Consider the following 23,419-nt stretch of genomic DNA (forward strand, 5'->3'; position numbering starts at 1 on the left):
GGACACAAGTACTATTCATCTTTGTGTTTCTAGCGAAAAAAAAAGAAAAAAGAAAAAAGTACGAACAAACAAACATGAAAGACCCCAATTCAAAACAAAACGCAAAACTATTGGAGCGTTCGATGGGTATTCCAATCCTTGTGAAGATAGATAAAAGATACTTTTAGCAAAAAGGGTCACGTAATCATCACGAGGTTGCTTAATTAGACTAGGGGGAGAGGTGGATTCTTATGACAAGTATTCATCGTGACGCTGTTTCTATAAATAGAACCAAGTTGACGTCACTCAGGTCTTTGTTATTGTTTTTTTTTTTTTTTGCCATCCACGTTTATGAGTAATTCTCACTTATCCAGACTATAAAAGTTCATGGTTACAGAGTTGTGTGTGTTGATCAGTTATACGTCCGAATGAAATTGCCGTGAGTTTCTTAGCCAAGCGCATACTATCTATACATTGAGCATACGTAATAAGGTATTTGCCCATATTCCCGTAGCTGATGATGTAACGTGATACGTCTTACGTCGGGCGTTGCAAATGGTGGCTAATATCGCAAAGACTCTAATAATGAATTTAAAAAGAACGGTCATTCAGAGCCAAAAGACCCATGGAGCCTTGCTTTCCTTCAGATAGAGCGCTAGAAGTTTATCGCAAATAAATAAAACCTTTCAGCTAAGGCAGAGGACTCAGAAAAAAAAATCTCAGGACTGTGAGACGAGGGATCAACCAATTGAACTATTGGGACTTCCGGTACAAATTAATAAATCAAAAAATAAATAAATAAATAAAAGATCCACTAAGGCGGACATCTAACTTGAACATGATATTGATTCAATTTGCCATTCATCAAATCAAAATATTATTCTCTACAAATATAAAATAAAGCAGAGACATTGACTAACAAACAGATGGGACTTTTAATATTGGGATTCTTTGAGGACGGAAGAAACTGAGCCTAGTTAGTTATTTGTCAACTACGGAGATGGTAAGTCCTTGGGGAAAATAAGTGTGAGACTTTACTTAGTTGCCCTTAAGACGCTATTACAACTTCTTTCTTTTTTTCGACAAAGACAACACTGTTGGTAAGGTTCTCATTTTAAACCCGAGTACGGTGAGATAATGTGATTAAAACACCGTCTTTGTTGGATTTTACTTTCACAGCGGGATTTGTTCCTTCAACCAACAAGACAAACGTTTCATACCACCAGGCTACAAAGTGAACGTACTCTTTTTTGTTGTTGTTGATTTTTTAAATTGTTTCTTTTTTCTTTTTTTTATTTAAATGTCCTCTTTTTTTTTTTTTTGTTTGGGGTTTTTTTTATTGTTTGGTGCTGTTTATTTTTTCCTCTCAAGATTTATGTCTTAGCATTGTGACACAAAGTATCTCAACACACAAGGTAAGATATCTTCATTCCAGAAAACTACCAAACGTATAACATGCCCGATACGGAGTCAGCTCATGTGTTCAAATGCAAGTGCGTAGAACTGACATAATAAAATTGCGATGAAACAATCACGATCGATTCAGCTAAAAAAAAATATAATACATTTTTCTGAAAGCCCCCCCCCCCCCCCCAACCCGCGCCAGTCCCCTTCTCGAGTCCAATCAGAAGAAATTGAATGGGTTGGTGGGTCCAACAGTAACTGACAGTAATATGTTTACGATACTTTAGTACTCTGAATAAATCACATTAAAATTTTGGCTTAAAATTCGTCCTTCAAATATCGATTGATTAAAATGGCCCTCATCCTGTCGAAAATGCACAAACTTCTAAGTCCCAGGTTTGATAGTTTTATGACAAGATGTAGGTCATTTTAATCGATCGATATTTGAAGGGCGAGATTTTTTGGCCAACATTTTTTTTCTGTCTGTTCAGAGTATAGCAGAATACTGCGTGCACAGAAAAATTAATAAACTTTTTTTTTTAAATATTGGCTAGAGAATGTTATCTTCATGTTTTAAACAGATCGAATAGATTAATTTTAGCCTTAAGTCGTCAAAGAACCTCAAATCTTCGACATTTTAAAAGACTTCAGGCTAAGACTTTTTGGGTCATCTTAATCATTGATAGCGATGTGAAAGTTTTTAGGTCGAAATGAAAAAGGAGTCGTTGCCAGAGAACGACAAATTAAACAATTGCCCAAAAAAGGAGAAGGAACAATAAAACATTAAATCATTGTTAAATCCGCTTCATGCAATAGAAATTGATGCAATACGTTTAAGTATAATACTCACTACATCCGCCAGCCGGATATAACGAACCAACAAACAAAACTATGTGTAACCGTGAACGTTTATAGTCCGATTGATATAGGTTAGTGAGAACGAATCACCAAAATGCTGTCTAAAAACAATAAAAAGAGCTGTTAACGTCAATTCCGTTCCTTCTATAGGCGCAGCGCTAAACTCTGTTTCTATTAAGGACGTAGATTGAAAATAGGCGCTAAACACAAGACTTGTTCTGTAAACAATTAAAACTCATGAATCCTCATTCAAGTCAAAATGCTGTGGTGCAAATGTTGTTCCATGCACTTTATTGCTTCTTTTTCTTCCTATGACGTCGACAGCGTTCGGAGATAATAAATTGTCACATGTACTTCATCTTAGTCTAAATCTACCTATAGCTTCCATGGATTCTTTGATTGAAATAGAAGGGATTATTTTGTGTTCATGTTTGCATGAGAGTGTGTATGTGTTTGTGTGTGTGTTTGTGTGCGTGCGCGCGTGTGTGGCTGTGTGTGTGTGCGCGCGTGTGTGATTGTGTATGTGTGCGCGTGTGTGCGTGTGTGTGTGTGCTTGTGTTTGTGTGTGTGAATGTGTTAATGTTTGTTGGGGGGGGGGGGGGGGGGGGGGGGGGGTAGGCGAGGCACACGTGTGTATGGGTTGAAGGTTGGTGAGTTTGCCAGAGGAAATATCCTAGTTCTATATTTTTTAAGATATAAAAAGCATTTTCAAACATAAGAAGATATTTGATCGATACTCCGTTCCGATATTTAACGTCTTCCATCCAGTGAAGATTTCCTCGTGTCCTGATAATTACAGAGTGATATACGAGTATTATTGTGGTTACTACTTAAGAGTTAGAAAAGCTGGACACAATAATATAATAGTAAGGTGGAATTTATCGATTGACTACAGATCCGGCAATGGAAGGAAATTACGGAGGATTTATATGCTGGCTTGTGATGGGTGGTGGTGATAGTGATGATGATGATCATGATGATGATGATGATGATGATGATGAGGATGATCATGATGATGATGGTGCTGATGATGATGGTGATGATGATGATGGTGATGATGAAGATGATGATGATGATGATGATGATGATGATGATGATGATGACGATGATGATGATGTTGATGATGAGGATGATGATGATGATGTTGATGATGAGGATGATGATGATGATGATGGTGATGATGATGATGATGATGATGATGATGATGATGATGATGATGATGATGATAATCATGATGATAATGGTAATAAGGCTTAACGACATGATGTTATAGCTTTTAATTTTTAGCGCAAACCCTATATAAAATTTCAATTTTATTGAATGCATTTAAAGGTGAAGTCATGTCAAAATTTTCCGGGCTTTTAAATCCTTTACATTTTTTTTGGAGTTGCAAACAAAATGGAAGCCTTTTCGTAAACTTTCAGACATCCTTGCCTCTTTGTCTTCAGCATTGATTTTGCGTTAAGAGTTCATTGTTCCATGAAATATTTCGTTTCCTTTTTTACTGTAAATGTCATCAACGAAATGTTCTATTTTACAAAAATAATAATCTTTTGTTAAACATCTTAAATAATCGATTTTCGTGTTGTTCTCATTGATGTTGTTTATAAATGGCATGATTATCTCAACATAATGGCATTTAGACCAGCTTGGTCGGAAAAAAAATATTCTCATTGGTTTGGCCTTTGAGACTTTTATGCAAACCTAGCCAAATTTATACAAATGTTTGTAGTCGTGCAGAGCCATTAGACCCATGGAACCGTAGTTTATCCCAGTTTCTAAAGCATGAAATTGCAATTGCTTGCTACCCTTTGGATAGTCTACCGCAAAGTACTTTCCGCCAGATCTAACAGACCCAGCTACCCAATCACTGCTGGCTCGACACGGGGGTCAGAAAAATTAAACCCGACTGCACCGGTGTCGATCTCGGTCCCTTTGATTGTGAAGCGAGTGTTCTGTCAACTGAGCTAAAGGGACCCCCCCCCCTCTCCTATACACATGTATAGCATGGAATATATTTTTAACAGGATAAATTATATTATCTATATGCAGTTTGTTTTAAATTTGAATTACCTAACTTAAGTGAGACGGTAAAATGTCTTTATTATTGGTGTACTGACGTAGACTCTTTGAAGGGATTATTTTTTTAATGACTTGAGCTTTTATAATATAATGCAATAGACTCTATACGTGCCCAAAGAGCTTTACAAGGGGTACCTAGCTAACAACAAAACTTAACAGGTAGAACGAGACATGACGCCTGTTAGGCGAAATTAAAATATTTTTATCTGACTGAGACAACAATGTTAACGACCAGACAATCATGTTACACCTGGGTATGGAACAATGAGCCGCTCAAAGCGGGATTCAAACCCAAAAACCTTCTGATCTGAAGGCGAGTGTCATACACAAGAGCACACAGTGCTACACAAAATGTTACCCTAACGCATAGCATCTATAGAAAGGAAATATTTATTTTGTGGGAGCTTCTTTGCCGAAATATTTAGCTAGAGTGATTCTGATCACTGTTCACAATGTTAAAACAATGCAATTTATAAACTTGTATTAATTTTCAATTTATCTATGCCACAAAATGGATAAATTATGATAATATTACGATGATATTATGAGTATATCATTATTTTCTTCCGTAAAAAAAAAAGTCTAATATGATTATTGCACATTTGAAATAATATTACTTTTATTGGAGAAGTAAATTATGGAGTTGTGCAGAATAAATCACTGCTAGTATAATATCCGGATATAAAACCTACTAAATGGACTTTTCAACTGTCGAGAGTGTAGAAAATTATTGACTTCCTTTTGTTTTATTTTTGTTTTTGTTTTGTTTTGTTTTGTTTTCTCCTATTTTTATGGGGTGGGATATAAAGTACAAGGTTTAATTTTCTAGTTTCTAGTTTTTTGGGGGTTTTTTAAATCAATACTATTGATGGTGAGGGTGATGGTGGTGACGGTGGTGATGGTGATGGTGATTGTGATGGTGATGGTGATGATGATGATGATGATGATGATGATGATGATGATGATGATGATGATGGTGATGGTGGTGATGGTGGTGGTGATGGTGGTGATGGTGGTGGTGATGGTGATGATGGTAGTGACAATAGTAATAATAATAAATTAATTAATTGATTAATTTTTAAATTTAATTTGATCTTATTAATTTTTATTTATTTATTTATTTATTTATCTATTCATTTATTTGTTTGTTTGTTTCGGTAGTTATTTATCCATTTATTTATTTATCTTTTAAACTTTAAATTGTCATGTGGATATAACTGTTTCCATTAATTTCATGATTTTGTAGACTGGTTTGTAAATGTTGACCAGTAAAATGCATGACATCTGAAACAATGTAAAATAATAATTTATCAGAGACTAATGTTTGCTTTATTATCGTTGTTGCTTTCATGGTTATTTTTGTCATTAATATTTCATTTTACAATGAACTTTGTACATTTATGATTCATTCGATCTTGACCAGTTTTCAATTACCAGTATTCTATGATTGTATTTTTTGATTGATACATTTTTCTTGACATTCAAAGTTGTGTAAAACTGCGTAAATGATACAATACAAGCTATATGAGATTCTGTATTTATAAACTATTGTATAAGGCATTTAAAGGATAATTCCTATTAAGCCTTTAATAAGATAAGATAAGATAAGATAGTTTGTTCACTGTTTCACCAATAATTCAAAAATGTGATGGCAACGTACATGAAATAGAAAAAAAAATGGAAAATGATACCAACAAAACAAGATGGTAATACTAATAATAGAGATCATGATGTTAGTGCAATGCCATCCAATTTCCTCTGCTCACATCCGCTTCATATTATTACAATTTTCACGATAATATTATTCTGAAAAAATAACATTCCTATTTACATAGAAAACCCTTACACAATGAACAGAAAACATAATAAAGCTTGTCGTTAACCAGTTAATTACTGGAGAAAAAAACAACACGTATTTAGAAATTTGGTCAGAAAACTTGTCCTTCACATTTTGATCAATTTTGATCAATATTACATACATATCTTGGCAAACACCCTTAAACCTGGGACTTCGCAAACCCCCGGGTTTGATAATGTCTCGCCAAGATGAGCGTCATTTTATTTGATCAATCTATGAAGGTTCGAGTTTTCTGGCCAGATTATTCAATACGTGTTTTTTCCAGAGTATGGCAATAAACTGGTTAATAAGAATTTAATACGGAGTTGACCCCGGGTCGAAAGAGGAATTTAATCTCGGTCTTTGAAGGTCTGCGTTTCATAATAATATTATAATTATGAGAAAATTGAAATTAGGTCTACAAAACCGCAAATGTTAGTCATTGAATGAAAATAAAGGATAATAAACTTATAAAGCATTATCTATCAAACATTAACATAACGAAGAAATAAAACTCATAACTCTTCATGTACAACAATGTACAAAATAATGTTAGTAATGTTAATGATGATGATGATTATGATTATGATGATGATGATGATGATGATGATGATGATGAATGGTGACGATGATGATGATGATGATGATGATGATGATGAATGGTGACGATGATGATGATATGATGATGATGATGATGATGACGATGATGATGACGACGATGACGACGACGACGATGACGACGACGACGACGACAGCGACGATGATGATGATGATGATGATGATGATGATGATGATGATGATGATGATGATGATGATGATGATGATGATTGAACCCTCCGGTTGTACATTATCTTATTATTTTTTTTTTCCAACACCATTATCGTCTTAACGCAACGTTTTATACACGTTAAAATAAGACGCGATCCGTTTTAAAATACAAAACAAAGCAGTGATATGCGTTGACGTTATAAAGCAGTTTAATTCTTTGTAAGATAAACAACCTTGACAATCATTATCCTAATGTTAACAATTTAAAGAATGTCTGATTAAATGAGGATAGGAAAAAGGAACGATGAAAAGCACTTTGGGCCCAGATCCTCTTCCTCCTTCTCAATTAAAATAAATTCATCAGACACCGACTTTTTTACAATTTAGTAATTAGGGGATCTTTCCGTATTTAAACAGAAAATGTGATATGTTTATTAACAATCTTTGATGATAGAAGCTGGATAAGTAATGACTTTAGTTGGAAGATCGCATTTTAGCAGTAATAATAATAGTAATAATAATAATAATATATAATAATAATAATAATAATAATAATAATAATAATAATAATAATAATAATAATAATAATAATAATAATAAAAAAAATAGCTGAGATAAAATATTAGGGGGAAAATGAGACAAGAGCTTTTTAAAAAAGGGGCAAACTACTTTGTTGTATTTTTTCTTTTTTGGATCAACACTTTTTACAACAACAAAAAAGTTATACAGTTACAGTCCATGTCTTCTGTCGATTGGAGATTCACATTAAGATCAATAATGGTTAATCGTTGGAATCTTATCTCATTTTTAAAATATAAAATACTACCCACACCACAGTGGTCTCACCATGGTGTATGGCCAGTACAGTGAACCAGGCAAATGTCAAGTTGTGTTTTTATATTTTTAACACGCCCTGGGGAGATATTATTTCTCTTTTTCCAACTCGTTAAAAGTAGAAATCAATACGTGTAAGATGAAAGACGTTGACATTTTCTAGATGTTTTGATATCTTTACTACATGTCTAGAGGGCGATTCTGGCCTCTTTGTCAGCGGTGTTATAACTGGGTGTCTATGTGCGGTGTCTTCAATATACGATCTGTAGCGTTATTAATGGATGGAGATGTGTTATAATGATGGTGGCGGTGGTATTTGTGGTGGTGATGGTAGTTGTGGTGCTGCTGGTGGTGGTATTGATGATGATGATGATGATGATGATGAGAAGGAGGAGGAGGAGGAGGAAGGTTGGAGGATGATGATGATGATGATGATGATGATGATGATGATGATGATGATGATGATGATGATGCTTGGCTGGAGAACCATCTTTACAAACAAAATGCAAATTAAAGCCGAGCTGTAAAGATAAGAGGACCGTTCTTTTAAAAGAAAGGGCACACAATATAATAATATTATTGTTGAATTCAAGTTATACGAGTACCACTTTGTCAAATTATGCTGACCAGCTCTAATTGGAAAAATTAAAACAAACATTTGGAACCGTTACAAATACGTAATATAACGCTAATCTCTTATAATCCGTTAAAGAGAACGTAGAGAAAATTGATTATTATACCCCTTTCGTTTTGGGAAAAAAAAAACCTGAATTTACTATAGTATAATAGCAAACATTATGAGACATAACTATTTTGTTACTATCGTTTGGAAAGAAGAAAAAAAAACGCAGGTGTTGATTTATTTTTTTCTCCGACACGAATCTGGTTATGCTTCTTTTTTTTTAAAATAGATTTTGACACGTAATGATATCTTTAAAACAATCATCACCATAGCTTGTCGCTCCAACACCGAACCCACTCCAAAGCATTTATGGAGCAGATCCTTAGGTCATGGTCAGTGCAGCAGCTGGGCCCATCCTGGCATTCTCTAATGATGTGCTCCATCATCTGCTCTGGGTATCCACAATGAATATTTTTAATGTCAAATTGTTACATTCAAAAACCAATAATTGTAATATTTTTTTAAAAAATACGTTTTGATGTTATGAAATGATATAGGTTGAGGTCCAACATTGGAGATGTATAATGATAAGATTCTGGGATTCCTGTGTTAGAAATTTCTAACCTGTTTCCACTGCGCGTTCCGATGCGCCGACAGCGGCATAGGTGGGAACTTCTCCGAAATTCCCAGTCAAGCGTTCAAGACTTATTATTACTGACCTGGCTGCAAAAATTTAAAAAGTAAATAAATGGCAGTTTGACATCAACTGATTCTTTGAAAAGTCTTAATTGCCAAATTGTCTTTCACTGGCCAAAAATCACTGTTGTATTTTTTATGTTTGTCTTTTGTTTGTTTAAAAGTGTGTGTGTGTGTGTGTGTGTGTGTGTGTGTGTGTGTCAACATTTGTGTATTTCTTTTCTGGTAAACTTGTATTGAATATATTGTGTTCTCTGTCAGCATTAATGCAATGACAAAACACCTTTTAACAATTTGGCCAGAAAACGTTTATTTCACTTCCCGATATAGCAATAATGACTCTCGTTTGTCAAAAAGTCTCAAACTTAAGAGAGAATTCTCGGGTTGAGACTCTTTGACATGGTAATTCTGCCGTGCTCTTAAAAACACCTGTTAACCATTTTGGCCAGAAATCTGGTTCCTCAAATATCAATCGATTAAAATTGCTCTTATTTTGTCAAAGCTTTTCAAATCTAGGACTTTTGTATGGCCAATATTTTTAGAATGTGGTTGGGTTTTTTTTTTTTTTTTTTTTGGTTTTTTTTTTTTTTTTTTTTTTTGGGGGGGGGGGGGATTTCAGAATACGGCAAAATTATAATACGCTTTACAAAGGGTCCCAAGCAACACATAAAATATTCCAGAACAAAACACGAAGCCTATAATGCTTTGTTTTCCCCCTCAGAGAGACCACGCCAATACAAGCTAACGTAACCAGTTACACTTTAGCATGGTGAGAAAATGTGAGCAACGAGGCATTTTGCAAGGACTAAAGTTTGAGGCGTCCAAAGTAAGATTCGAACCCTAGACCCACAAACAAGCCGAATGCCATACGGCTGAATCAGAAAACCACTTAAAGTAAATTTGTAGAAGGTTTCTGGCAGGAAGACAAAAAATATGTTTTGTCAGTTTACGACCGTGTTGGTTGTAGAGGTGTCCACACAATGATGTCAATAGCTAGCAAGCTGCCGTCTGTTCAAAAGGCAAGGTGAGTTGGATAAAACTAACGAGGGAAGTTGAGGAGTCTGATCAGGGGAGACTTCATCAAGCTCGATCAATATTGTGTGACGTTTATGAAAATAATGGGGCTTTGACATGACTAGAAGAGGGCGACGTTAAATAGATACAGTCAGACAGTGTGGCTTGATATGTATGTATGTATGTATGTATGTATGTATGTATGTATGTATGTATGTATGTATGTATGTATGTATGTATGTATGTATGTATGTATGTATGTATGTATGTATGTATGTATGTATGTATGTATGTATGTATGTATGTATGTATGTATGTATGTATGTATGTATGTATGGATGGATGGATGGATGGATGTATGTATGTATGTATGTATGTATGTATGTATGTATGTATGTATGTATGTATGTATGTATGTATGTATGTATGTATGTATGTATGTATGTATGTATGTATGTATGTATGTATGTATGTATGTATGAATGGATGGATGGATGGATGGATGGATGGATGTATGGATGGATGGATAAATGGATGGATTTATGGATGGATGTCTGTATGTATGTATGGATGGATAGATGTATGTATGGATGGATGGATCGATGGATGGATGAATGGATGGATGGATAGATGGATGGATAGATTGATAGATCGGTGGTTGGATGACTGGATGAATGGATGAATAAAAAAACTACCATAATATGGGCTCTTGCAAAGTGTGACGGCAAATATGTAAAAATAATTATCATTAATAGTATTGTCTTTTTATAAAGGTATTTATGTATGTAAAACAAAAAACCCTGAAGATATATGGACATATAAGAGCAGACCATCAACGTCAATTCACATTGATCTATACACGAAAAGACCTAAAATACCTTCAAGATCTAAAATCAAAAAAGGATCCTCTGACATTAGCGTTGACAGAAAAAGATCGTGAAATGTGGAAGGAATTGACGCAGCAATTCGAGAGGAAGCCGGATCTGATGATTAAGAGGCGAAAGGCTTTAAGAAGAGTGAAGTTATCAATTTATGTGTTTCTTATTGTGCGGCTAGGTGGTCTTGTGGCATGACACTCGCTTTCGGATCGGAAGGTCCTGGGTTCGAGCCTCGCCCTCGGCGCATAGTTGAGTCCCTGGAAAAGGCTCTTTGCTCACATTCTCTCACCGTACTCAGGTGTAAAATGAGTACTTGGCCGTTAACAGTTTGCCTTTGTCCGGAAAATTGTAATATCGCCTAATAGGCGTCATGTCCCGTCCTTGTAAAGAGCTTTGAGCACATTGAGCGGATATTGCGCTATTTAAAGCTTATTATTAATACTAGAATGATTCAGGTCCTTAAATAGTCGAACACTTTCGCGCACATCGGCATCTCAAGTAATGTTTTTGTGTTTCGATGATATTTATTCATTTATCTAGTTTTTTTTTCTTTTATTTATCTCCTAGGAATTGATGTTCCTTTATTTAGTTATCTATTTCATCATTCATTATTACTGTTATTACTATCATTATTATCATCATCATCATCATCATCATCATCATCATCATCATCATCATAATCATCATCATCATAATCATCATCATCCACCTCATCATCATCATTATTATTATATTATTATTATTATTATTATTATTATTATTATTATTATTATTATTATTATTATTATTATTATTATTATTATTATTATTATTATTATTATTATTATTATTATTATTATTTATTATTATTATTTATTATTATTATTATTTATTATTATTATTATTATTATTATTATTATTATTATTATTATTATTATTATTATTATTATTATTATTATTATTATTATTGTTATTATTATTTTTAACCTCAGTATTACGATTGATCACATTTGAGGGGGTGGGTCATAAATATACGTATAGAGTCTATGCAAAAATTGGTTCTCATCATTTATGCACGTTCTGTAATAAGAACAGTTTATTGTTCGCTTACAACAGGGGGAATCATGAATTTGTTTTCATCCACCCCTAATTACAATGTAGCCCCTCACCACAAACCTATGTGATATTGCAATTCCGTATCTATTGAGAATATCCTTGCTGGCCAGCGTCGTGATAAATATATCAATCAATCTGGTTGATTACCCTTAAGGCTGTAATTTATATCGTCAGGAAACACAAGCCGTCAATTCATTCCGTGGGCAAAATTTCCTCTGAAATATTATCATGTTTCATTCTGGTTGTACACATATCGCGTTATCAGGAGGGAAAGGAAGTAGAAAAAAGTTTCGTTGGTGATTATGATGATGATGATGATGATGATGATGATGATGATGATGATGATGATGATGATGATGCTGGTGATGATGATGATGATGATGATGATGATGATGATGATGATGATGATGATAATACGATTTAATGTTTTTGCTGCTGTTATTTTCATTATCGATTATATAAACATTGTCATCATCCATCATCATCATCATCATCATCATCATCATCATCATCATCATCATCATCATCAACAACATCATCATCATCATTATTATTATTATTCGTAGTAGTAGTAGTAGTAGTAGTAGTAGTAGTAGTAGTAGTAGTAGTAGTAGTAGTAGTAGTAGTAGTAGTAGTAGTAGTAGTAGTAGTAGTAGTAGTCGCAGTATTTAGTAGTGTCATTATCATTGATATCACCATTATCATCGTCATCATCGTCATCGTCAATCAAGACTCATCATCACCAACATAGGTAATCATCGTCACGACGAAATAAGGAATAGAGAGAAATAATGTTTGTCATTTTATACGAGCAAAGATAAAATGCGAAGAAGAAGGATAAAAAAGACAGAGATCTTAAGAATGGAACATCACACGGCATTATTCTGGCTCTAGGCTATAAAAAGCCGCTGATTCTCCGGGGTGATTTTTACGGGAAGATTATGAGTCGGAATAAGGACAGAAAGGTTGCGAGATTATATCAATGAAAAGTAGAGTTGAAGAAATTACAAGTTATAAAAGATGTCGGGAGCGCCGTAGGAAATGACTGGCCAAACAGAGAATATCGTTTCTATTATTTTTTTAATTCAAGAGAACACTTTTTCCTATTTTGGTCGAGATTTTTGTCTATCAAAACCGATGATTTTTCAAGATTTGTCAAATGTGTTGGCAGTGTTTGGCCACGCGAGGTTCTATTTGGCCACTTTTGGAGTCAAAACTGGCCACGAGGAATCCTGGGAATCTGGTAGCCCTGCTTGAAATCCGAGTATTATTGTTTTATCATAACACATTCATTATTTTACCCCATCCATCCTCCTAGCGGTTCTTTAGAGCAACAAGAACCGACTGGATCTTGCCCCGGGTTATGTTCTGAAGCGTTAAAAGGACTGTAACAATTATTTGCTACTCTTTGTAAAAAGACACTGGTACATCACAAAGAACATTTCGAACAGACAAACCCGACGGGAAGTCAGCATAAAACCTCGACTGAACTTGTGACTGATGCTGGTTCCTTTGCTTCTAAATCGAATGCTTTAAACATTGAGCGAACGCAACATCCAGCTTTCCACCAAGCCGCTCTCTCTCTCTCTCTCTCTCTCTCTCTCTCTCTCTCTCTCTCTCTCTCTCTCTCTCTCTCTCTCTCTCTCTCTCTCTCTCTCTCTCTCTCTCTCTCTCTCTCTCTCTCTCTCTCTCTCTCCAACTCCAAACCCCAAAAACGTCTGTCTTCCCCCAGACCCCCTCCCTTTACCACGACCCTATTCAATCACCATTCAATGATTCCTTACCTTGGATTTCTTCTTACTGTAGGACGATGGGATGACGGCATTTCCGGTCTGGTCAAAAGCCGCAAGACTGCTAAACACCAGACTAGACAAAGTGGACCTTCTCTCCGTCGTTCTTGAGCTGCTGGCTGCGTACGCTGGTTGGCGACCTTGACATTGATTTGAAAAGAAAATAACAACGTATCAGTTTATGTGCACATGCAAAGAGGGTTCTGATAATTGAACGCAATTATGGGATAGATTTAACATCGTTTTAAATGGACAGTATTTTGCGTTGGTCAGAGAGTATTTCCGATGCAACCATAACAATTTGGGATTTCCACCTGCAAGTAAATATAGATCAGTAAAAATCAATTAAATAACTCAACATTTACAAACATTCTCGAATTATTTCGGCAAAATTGGGCGTTATATTAGTCGATTAATATTTGAAGCGATATTTATCTGACCAAAAAGTTTTCTAAAGCGTTCTTTTTTTTTTCTTTCTAAAGCGTTCTATTTTTTTTCTTTCTAAAGCGTTCTATAACATTACGGAGTGGTGTTCGAATAAAATGTCATTCAGTATGACGAGGCAATATTTAAAATACTGCAAAACTCGACGTGCACTTTCTTGCAGGTCTGATAAACCATTCCTTATGATTTATGGTTTAAATGGAAATTTCAAAAATTGGAGCAAAATACTGTCCATTACAACAATGTTAAACTAGGCCCATAAGTGGATGTCAGAACTGCATATATGTGCACACCGGCAAAAACCTTTAACAAAATTAATAAATCTATATTCATAGAACTGTATTTTATCCCAGTTTTTTCAGCGTTAATAATAATAATAATAATAATAATAATAATAATAATAATAATATAATAATAATAATAATATAATAATAATAATAATAATAATAATGATAATAATGATAATAATAATTATATAATAATAATAATAATAATAATAATAATAATAATAATAATAATAATAATAATAATAATAAAAAATAATAATAATAATAATAATAATAATAATAATAATAATAATAATAATAATAATAATAATAATAATAATAATAATAATCGGACAATTCCAATATTTGCTACCATTTGGAAGACATGGCCGTAAGAGGTATTATTATATTTATACAAAAATAAAATTATTCCTTTACGTTGACTTTTCTTTTAACAAATTTATTAATCTGGCAATTCTATCATTATATGCTTTTACATCCATTTACAGTCACGAGTTTTCCAAGAAAACACTGACAATTCTTCTAATCTATTTAAATTTCCCTAGTCTCGCTTTCTCATGGCGTCCTGTGAGATTTGTTTAATTGACAGGCAGTTTAATCCAAAACTCACGTTTTCCCGGCATTTCTCGTCTCACGCTGGTTTCTGTCAGGCCTAATCGGAAGTCATAAATCCAATTGTCGTCTTCATCTTCTCACTTCCCGTCCTCCCTACTTTTCCCTTCCTTTGTTTCCTGGCGCCATTACAATGTCTGCCTCTAAAAATGGTTTCCCTTTGTTTTAACTTTCTGCGCTCTAATCATTTGATGCCAACACCTCGGCATTGAAGTTATGCGTTTAGATAAAATACTCACAGTATCTACCAGACGGATATCTCGTACTAACACACAAAACTATGTGTCTGATTGATAGAATTTAGTGAGAACTAATCATTAAAATGGCTGTCTAAAAACAATAAATAGCTGTCCCGTAAGAACCATGGAGCCGGAAATTATCCAGGTTTCTGTAGCGTGAAACGGACAATAGCAATTGCTTGCTACTCTTTGGATAGGAAGCTAGTCTATCGCAAAATACAGTCCTCCAGATATAACAGACCCAGCTACCCATTTATTGCTGGGTGGACTGGGGGTCGGAAAAACATCTCGATTGCACCCGGGATATATCTTGGTCCCTTTGCGTGTGAAGTGAGTCCTCTACCAACTGAGCTGCCGGGACCCCCATAAATAGTTAAGTGACGTCAAATTCGTTTCATCTAGTATCTTTTTCTACTCCAATGTGTGACCCAACGAATAAGACGCCATTATATCTTGGTGTTTCAATAATAATAATAAATATATTAAAAATATGAATGTTTATATAGCACATTTCTATGGATTTAGCATGCTCAATGCCGTTCACAATGTTTTATTTATTTATTCCCCCAGTAGGTCATTTTATGGTACCATTTTTCATTTTATACAGCATCGATCGCCCAATCGTCAGTTATGCGTCATTTTTGTAATACCAATTTTACAATCCCCGTCACTGCCTATTCTCATGTACTAAATCACACCCGAATCGGGAGCAGACTATTCCATAAACACAACCCATCTCTGGGAGCGGACCACGTATAACGTCACTTGACTTTAGTGACAGAACGCGGGGGCACGGTATTGCTGAGCTACCGGGCCATACATTTACATGCAGAAAATTGAATTAATAGTCAAAGATAAGACATATGGTTTAAAGTTTATATGCCATATTGTATTAATTTCCAGATTATCCATATCTTGTTTTGTTTTTATGTTTCTGAGAGTTTTACTGCGCTTGCGACACATTTAGGTCATTTCAGCGCCAGTAAAAAGGTAGAAAATGGGAGAGTAAAAAAGTTATAGATTTACAATTAAAGGCGCACAAGAAAAATAAGACAAAAGGAAATGGCACAAATAGCTAACAGATGGAGATTCCAAGAGCATATTATCATTGTGTATGGTTTGAGATCACCTAAAGTCTCATCCTGACACAAGCACAGGTCCACACTAAAAGGAACACATTCAAATGTTTACAAATCGTATGTTCATTTAAAAAAATACAATACGTAATATAGAGATGAATTTTATGGAAAAACAATATCATCTTCCAAAACTATAACTATACATTCGGCTGTTTCCCTCCCAGCCAAGGACTTCAGTCAGGGTCAGGACAAAACTAAGTAATCCTATTGCAAGACAAATACAGAAAGCAATTGGAAAACAAATAGAAGGATAGAAGACAGTAAGTATCTCCCTGCCCACTATGGGAGGTCAGGAACACCACGCAGTATCGAAATCTTAAATTCAGTTTTTGACTTTGAGTTTACTACGATATAATCCCAGATTAAGATGACACATTATGAGGCCAATCTCTCCATATTCAAGATATCCGTGCTGCACAGTACAATGTCAATGAGCCATAATAAATAATTAAATAAATAAGTAAATATATGTTTTATATAAATAAATATGTTATTATTATTATTATTATTATTATTATTATTATTATTATTATTATTATTATTATTATTATTATTATTATTATTATTATTATTATATTATTATTATATTATTATTATTATTATTATATCATTATTATTATTATTATTATTATTATTATTATTATTATTATTATCATTATTATTATTATTATTATTATTATTTTTATTATTATTATTATTATCATAATTATTATTATTATCATTATTATTATCTTTACTATTATTACTGGAGACGAGCCCCTAATCACCGCCATGACACCAGATGACTATAACTTCAAATCAGTACCAAAGGACAGCTGAATTTAGGTTATATCAGCGCCAGTAAAAAGGAAGAAAATGGGATAGTAAACGTTCTAGAATTATAATTAAAGCATCCAAGAGAAAGGGGAACTGGGAATAAATAGGGATCAGATGTAGATTCCTAGAGCATACCACCAATGTACTTAGTTTGAGATCACCTATAAGTCTCATTCGGACAAAAGCACAAAATCCAACAAAGAGGAATACAATCAAATGCTTACATTATACATTCAAAATAACAAATATAATAATACATAAGAGAGAGAGATGATTATTAAGGAAAAAATATCATCTACCAAAAACAATAACTATGCATTTGACTGTTTCCCTCCCAGCCAGGACTCTGGCCAGGGCCAGGACAAAATCAAGTAATCTCATTCCAAGACAAAGACAGAAAGCAAGTTGGAAAACAGATATAAGGGAATAGAAGACACAGTATGTACATCCTTGCCCGCTTTGTGAAGTCAGGAACCCCACCCAGGACGGTAAGGTAGAATTATTGTATTTTACAAAAAGGAAATGAATGATCGCATTGTTATTAAAAATATGTTCAATTTCCTTTATTATGAACACTTACAGATGAACATCGACTCAGGAACGCAAATACTCCACACTCAATGTATTTATAGAGCACTAAGCAGTGATAAACACAAAGTGTCCATCGAGGGCCTCCGAGATGTGGCCAACGTAATATCGTCTCATTAGTCCAAAAATAGAGGAAATGCAATTTCAAAGACATGATTTATCATCATTCATTAATTCAATTACTGTCATCTCCAACTCATGACAAGGGGAATATCATCGACTGGGTTGTCATCAAAAAATCCAATATAGAACTCTACAACACAACCATAACTGACGTCAATTAGACAGATCACCAATAATAGAAATAAATATCAATAATGAAAAATTAAAGACTGTGAGGAAAAAAGTAGCATCACAAGATTTGAGAAATATTGACATAAGTGAATTTAGAAAAAAACTTGGAAGGTGATCTCCATGACCTGTACAGCCGACGTCACAGTAGACAAATGGAACGTATGTCTTGCAACACTCTCGACAAACACGCACTTTTAAAAACCAGAGAAATTCATCGTCGTTTCGCTCCCTGGTATACAGATGATGAAGCCAAGAGGTGCGTGAGAAAATCGGAACGGTTATGGAAGAAGACCCACCGACAGGATCACTGGAACCGTTTCAGATCAGCCACTTTCAAATGGAAAAAAAAACAATAATAGCAGCTAAACAGGCCCATTATAATGACACGTTTAAAAATACCAAATATTTAAAACAGCTGTTCTCAACATTCTAGGAAAATCAACCCCCAAACATTTGAGCTTTTATATAGCGTAATATCCACTTAACGTGCTCAAAGCGCTTTACAGGGCTCCTTGGCCAACAGCAACACTTATCACTTAGGACGGGACAGCCTGTTGGCGGTATTACATTTTTTTCGGACAGAGACAACGCTGTTAACGGTCAGGTACTCATTTTACACCTGAGTACGTTGAGAGAATGTGAGTAGAGAGCCATTTCCAAGGACTCAACTATGCGCAACTAGGAAACCAGAACCTTCCGATCCGAAAGCGAAAGTCATACCACATAGCCGCGCAGTAAGTGTCCTCCTGCCCGCTATGGGAGGTCAGAAAACCCCACCAAGGGATCTATGTTTGACAGATTCATAGGTTAGAATTACATCCACCGACCTGCCTACTACTACAATAATGTCGTAGTATTACGAAAATTGTGCTCCAATTTCAGAACTTCATAAGCATCTCTAAGTCATTAAAACTTATTGAAAATGAAAGCTGATGCCGACTTCATAATTCTAAGGATTTTGAAGTGAAGAGTGGTTTTCCAAAACTCCCTAACTCCGTTTTTCCCATTTTGAGATATTGAGGATTATTTCCACTAAAATCTCTCATTCGATCTGTTGTTTTATCACATTTAAATTTCAAATTCACACAGATCTAGGGAAATTCTTGTGCCAACTGGTGCTCAAAATAAAATTTGCGTTTCAATTCATCTCATGGATGGACAATCTCAAAAAGTAGAAAAATCGAGTTAACGAGTTTTGGAAAATCAGTCTTCAAGTGTAATTAAAACCTTGTGAAGGAAAATTGGTGATTTTTAAAGTTAGATATAACGACTACAAGTTTTATCCCCAAAGAATTACGAATTTTGAAATGTTCATGTAGGCAGGTCTGCATGGACATCCGACCCCACCTCTCATCGAACCACCTTAGACATCTTTGAAAAATCATGTTTCTATTTTGAAGTTTCGAAAAATGAAAGTAATTTGTTTATTCAAAACCCACCAGTGATCAAAAAAGTCTTTAAATGCAGTGGGTTGGAAAATCGTTCCTTTTTACCAGAAAAAAAAGTAGAACGATTTCAAAGCGTCTGACCTGGATGTCATCCCGAGAAAGGAAACGAGGGCGGAAATAATTCATTCTCTAATTATAATCTGTCTTTAAAGCACGTTGATGAATGAATTCGATTTTAAGAACGGAATAAGGAAATAATAAATTATACCCAAAAAATCCAAATCTTTATCTACGTGTTTGATTCCAGTCTTTTTTTCTGAAACAGGTCAAGCGTAAATGTAAAATAGTATTTCCTATTGTCAATATAGACGTTTATGTAATAGATATGATATTACTGTAGTTATTCAATTTACCGATTTCCAATATACTTTCAGCAAATGAAAGCAAAAACTGATAAGACAATACACGACCAAGAATGAAGAAAAATAGGGCAGAGCCCAGTTAGGTATGACCTTGGCAGAGGCCACGGGAAAAAAATCCCAAATGAAAAAAAGGCTTTAAATTGGTATTTCTGGTGAAAGAGAACAAGCTGGTTGTCACGAAAAAAATTTCCTAATGTTTTTCTAAGTAAGTTCATTGTGATGCTTTTCCTAATGGTATTCTTAGTTCATTGTAATGTTGTCTTATTCATTATCCCGCTGTGATGATATTGTCGTATCTTTCCTGTTGCCAGTCCTCTGTAATAGATATTGGACCTATTGAATTATCTGCGTAGAACCGTTTTAGTTTGTGGCAAATAAAAAAACGGAACAGAAGTCATGAACTTACCCTGTAAGTCATATGCTAGCACACCAAGAAAGACCATTCCCTGGTTCTATTCCTTTGTGGTGTGAAACTTTTCATTGAAAGAATCTCCTATTTAAGAAATGACATTTTTTTGATCGATGTCATCTAATCATCTAAGAAACATTTTGCAGTATTAATTTCACCAGGTCTTTCGCCAGTGTAAAGAAAGAACGAAGCTGATGTCACTCGGCTCTTTGTTATTGCTTTTATTCAGCCAGATGGCTGATAAGTTCTCACTAAATTATATCAATGAGACTATAATCGTAAAAGATTGCACATCATTAGGTGTTGATACGTTTTAAATGGCTAGCGAATATAGATAGTATGCAGATGACGTCACTCAGGTCTTTGTTATTATTTTTTGACTCCGCGTTTATGAGTAATGCTCACTGAACTGTATTAACCCGACTATAAACGTTCATTGATACACACAGTTTTGTGTGTTGGTCCGTTATACTTCCGGATGGCAATGTTATGAGCTTCTTAGCCAAGCGCATACTATCTATTGTGAGTGTTTTTTCCTGAACGCATAGCATCAATTCAATGGATAGACCGCCTTCTTGGCAGAATTTAATGGAACCCGTGAAATACCTGATCGGACGTAGAGAAAATCGTGTGTGCATATTTGTATGTATGCAAGGGAGTGCTCCATCAGTAATTTAAAGGTATGTGACCTCCACTTTATGTACATCATTTGTGACTGCGACAATTGTATTATATATTCGTTGTTGCACGTAATTTGTGTAACTGTCTTGTTGTTAGAACGTGCGATTGCATGGGTGAAAGGAGTTGTAAGAATAACGTCGTATTGTCTTAAGATTTACTCGGCACTCTTTAATGATTAATTTGTTATCTTGGTCAGTTTGTTCCAGGGCAGCACCCTTTAAGGGGTCACTGACTGGGTCGAAGCTTCTGCAAGCCAGCGATTCACCCTTGGCAAAATCACTTTATCGCAATGAGGCCCCTGTTGTTCTTAGAAGAGGGTAATGGAGAAGTTTACCCCAAAAGAGCGAAATTCGTGGGATGAATATGTAATATTTGAAACATTGGTAAATGATGTCAATGATCTTTTGGCTCCTTGGTCTCGACATTCGTGACCTATTGTGTCAATCTTACATTATGTCAGGATGTACTGCATAAAAAGAATATATTATACTTATAATCTCTTTGGGAAGTATTTAGATAAGATTATGCATACGTTTTTGGATACGTGCGTGTGTGTGTGTGTGTGTGTGTGTGTGTGTATGTATGTATGTCTGTATGTGAGTGTGTGTGCACTTGTGTATACATTGAGTTAATTGTGTGTGTGTGTGTGTGTATGTGTGTGTATATGTTATATGCATATATGTATATTTAGTGTGTACGTGTATACGATGTGTTGGTGTGTGATGATTGTGTATAGTATATATATATATATATATGTGTGTGTGTTTGTGTGTGAGCAATATATTTATGTACAGTGTGTTTATATAGATGTGTGTGTGTGTGTGTTTGTGTGTTTGTGTAATTGGATGCGTGCGAGATTTTGTTCGCATGTCCGAATCTGAAGTGTGTAATGTTTTTTTTACTGATGGTCAATGTGAAGCGCTTCGAAGCTTCGACATAAGCTCTATATAAATGTACATTTATTATCATTATTATTATTATTATTATTATTATTATTATTATTATTATTATTATTATTATTATTATTATTATTATTATTATTATCATCATCATCATTATTATTATAATCAATTTCAGAAAGTTGATGGAATTGTTTTCATCCATTTTAACGACATTTATATTTTCGTCCATCCTGATCAAGCACCTCCAACCTTCAGGTTTTTCCAATGATGAAAATCTCTCCACTCTCTCATATGTCCACGGCATTTCCTCTTTCTTTTTCCAGCCTAAAGCCGGTCTGACGGTGATACTTGGGGTTATGTGTCGGCCATATATTAACCATCTCCATCTGCTGCTCAGTGACGACAAGACTTATTCTATAACATATCTGCTCAATAATTTTCATCCTTTTCCCCTTCCATTTTTCTGCTCAATTCTTATCTGTTCTAGGTTATCTAGTCCTAGATCTCCACTTTCTCAAAATATTTTCAGGTCATGATCAATCTCGAAATTCGAAATGACAAAGATCTATAACTTCACAATTTTTATAATCGGTTATTAATATTTTTTCCAACCGATTATAAAAATGGATAAGTTGCAGATTTGTGTTTGAACCATTCTTTTCAGAGAATAGTGTTTAATTTTTCTCTTACGTCACCTCGGTGTCTGTAGTCTAATCAAGAGTATAATAAAAAACCTCTCCCAACAATTATAAAGAGGATGACGGGTTATACCATATTGTCTAACCAACGACAACATTTTAAACGCCTAAGGAGCCATTTGGACGGGTAGGAAACTCTTCACTACTACAATATTTGATGGAAAAAATACGAATTTAATAAACAGATAAAACAAATACCACATTTATGTAAGGAATCCTGCCGTTACGATAGGTTCAATGCACTTTATAGTTTCGCATTTCATCCCCAGGGTCAGACAGTGGATCAAGTATAATGTCAGTCATTACAATGTGCCTTGAGATATCTTTGTTTTTTTTGTGGGGTTTTTGTTTGTTTGTTTGCTTTTTGTTTTGTTTTGTTTTTGTTTGGTTCTTTTTGTTTATTTTGTTTAGTTGGGGGTTTTTTTGTGGGCGTTTTGGGTTTTCTTTGGGGGGGTGGGAGTTGGGTTTTTTTTTGTTTTTGTTTTTTTTTTTTTTGTTTTGTTTTGTTTTTGTTTTTTGAGATTATCATTATAGCAATATCTGTTGCCGCCAGCAGTCAGGTACTAATTTATATCATGAAATCGTGGATGCGTTTGTAAGTTACTGAAAAACGTGGCAACGTTGTACACCGATACGTTCTTTG

At 34.6% G+C, this 23,419-nt stretch overlaps 1 protein-coding gene across 2 annotated transcripts in view; it reads right to left on the reverse strand.

The window, feature by feature from the left end:
- The window catches only part of LOC144960355 (uncharacterized), a 196,496-nt gene that overhangs the window by 91,180 nt on the left and 81,897 nt on the right, over positions 1-23,419 (reverse strand). For both annotated transcript variants that reach the window (XM_078893439.1, XM_078893446.1), the window contains exon 7: positions 13,852-13,997. In XM_078893439.1, the coding sequence (XP_078749565.1) occupies positions 13,852-13,997 (146 nt within the window). The remainder of the gene's footprint in view (positions 1-13,851; positions 13,998-23,419) is intronic.

Source organism: Berghia stephanieae, chromosome 1 (genome assembly GCF_034508935.2).
Source record: "Berghia stephanieae isolate SIO BIC M18660-M18661 chromosome 1, UCSD_Bste_1.3, whole genome shotgun sequence".
Classification (NCBI taxonomy): Eukaryota; Metazoa; Mollusca; class Gastropoda; order Nudibranchia; family Aeolidiidae; genus Berghia; species Berghia stephanieae.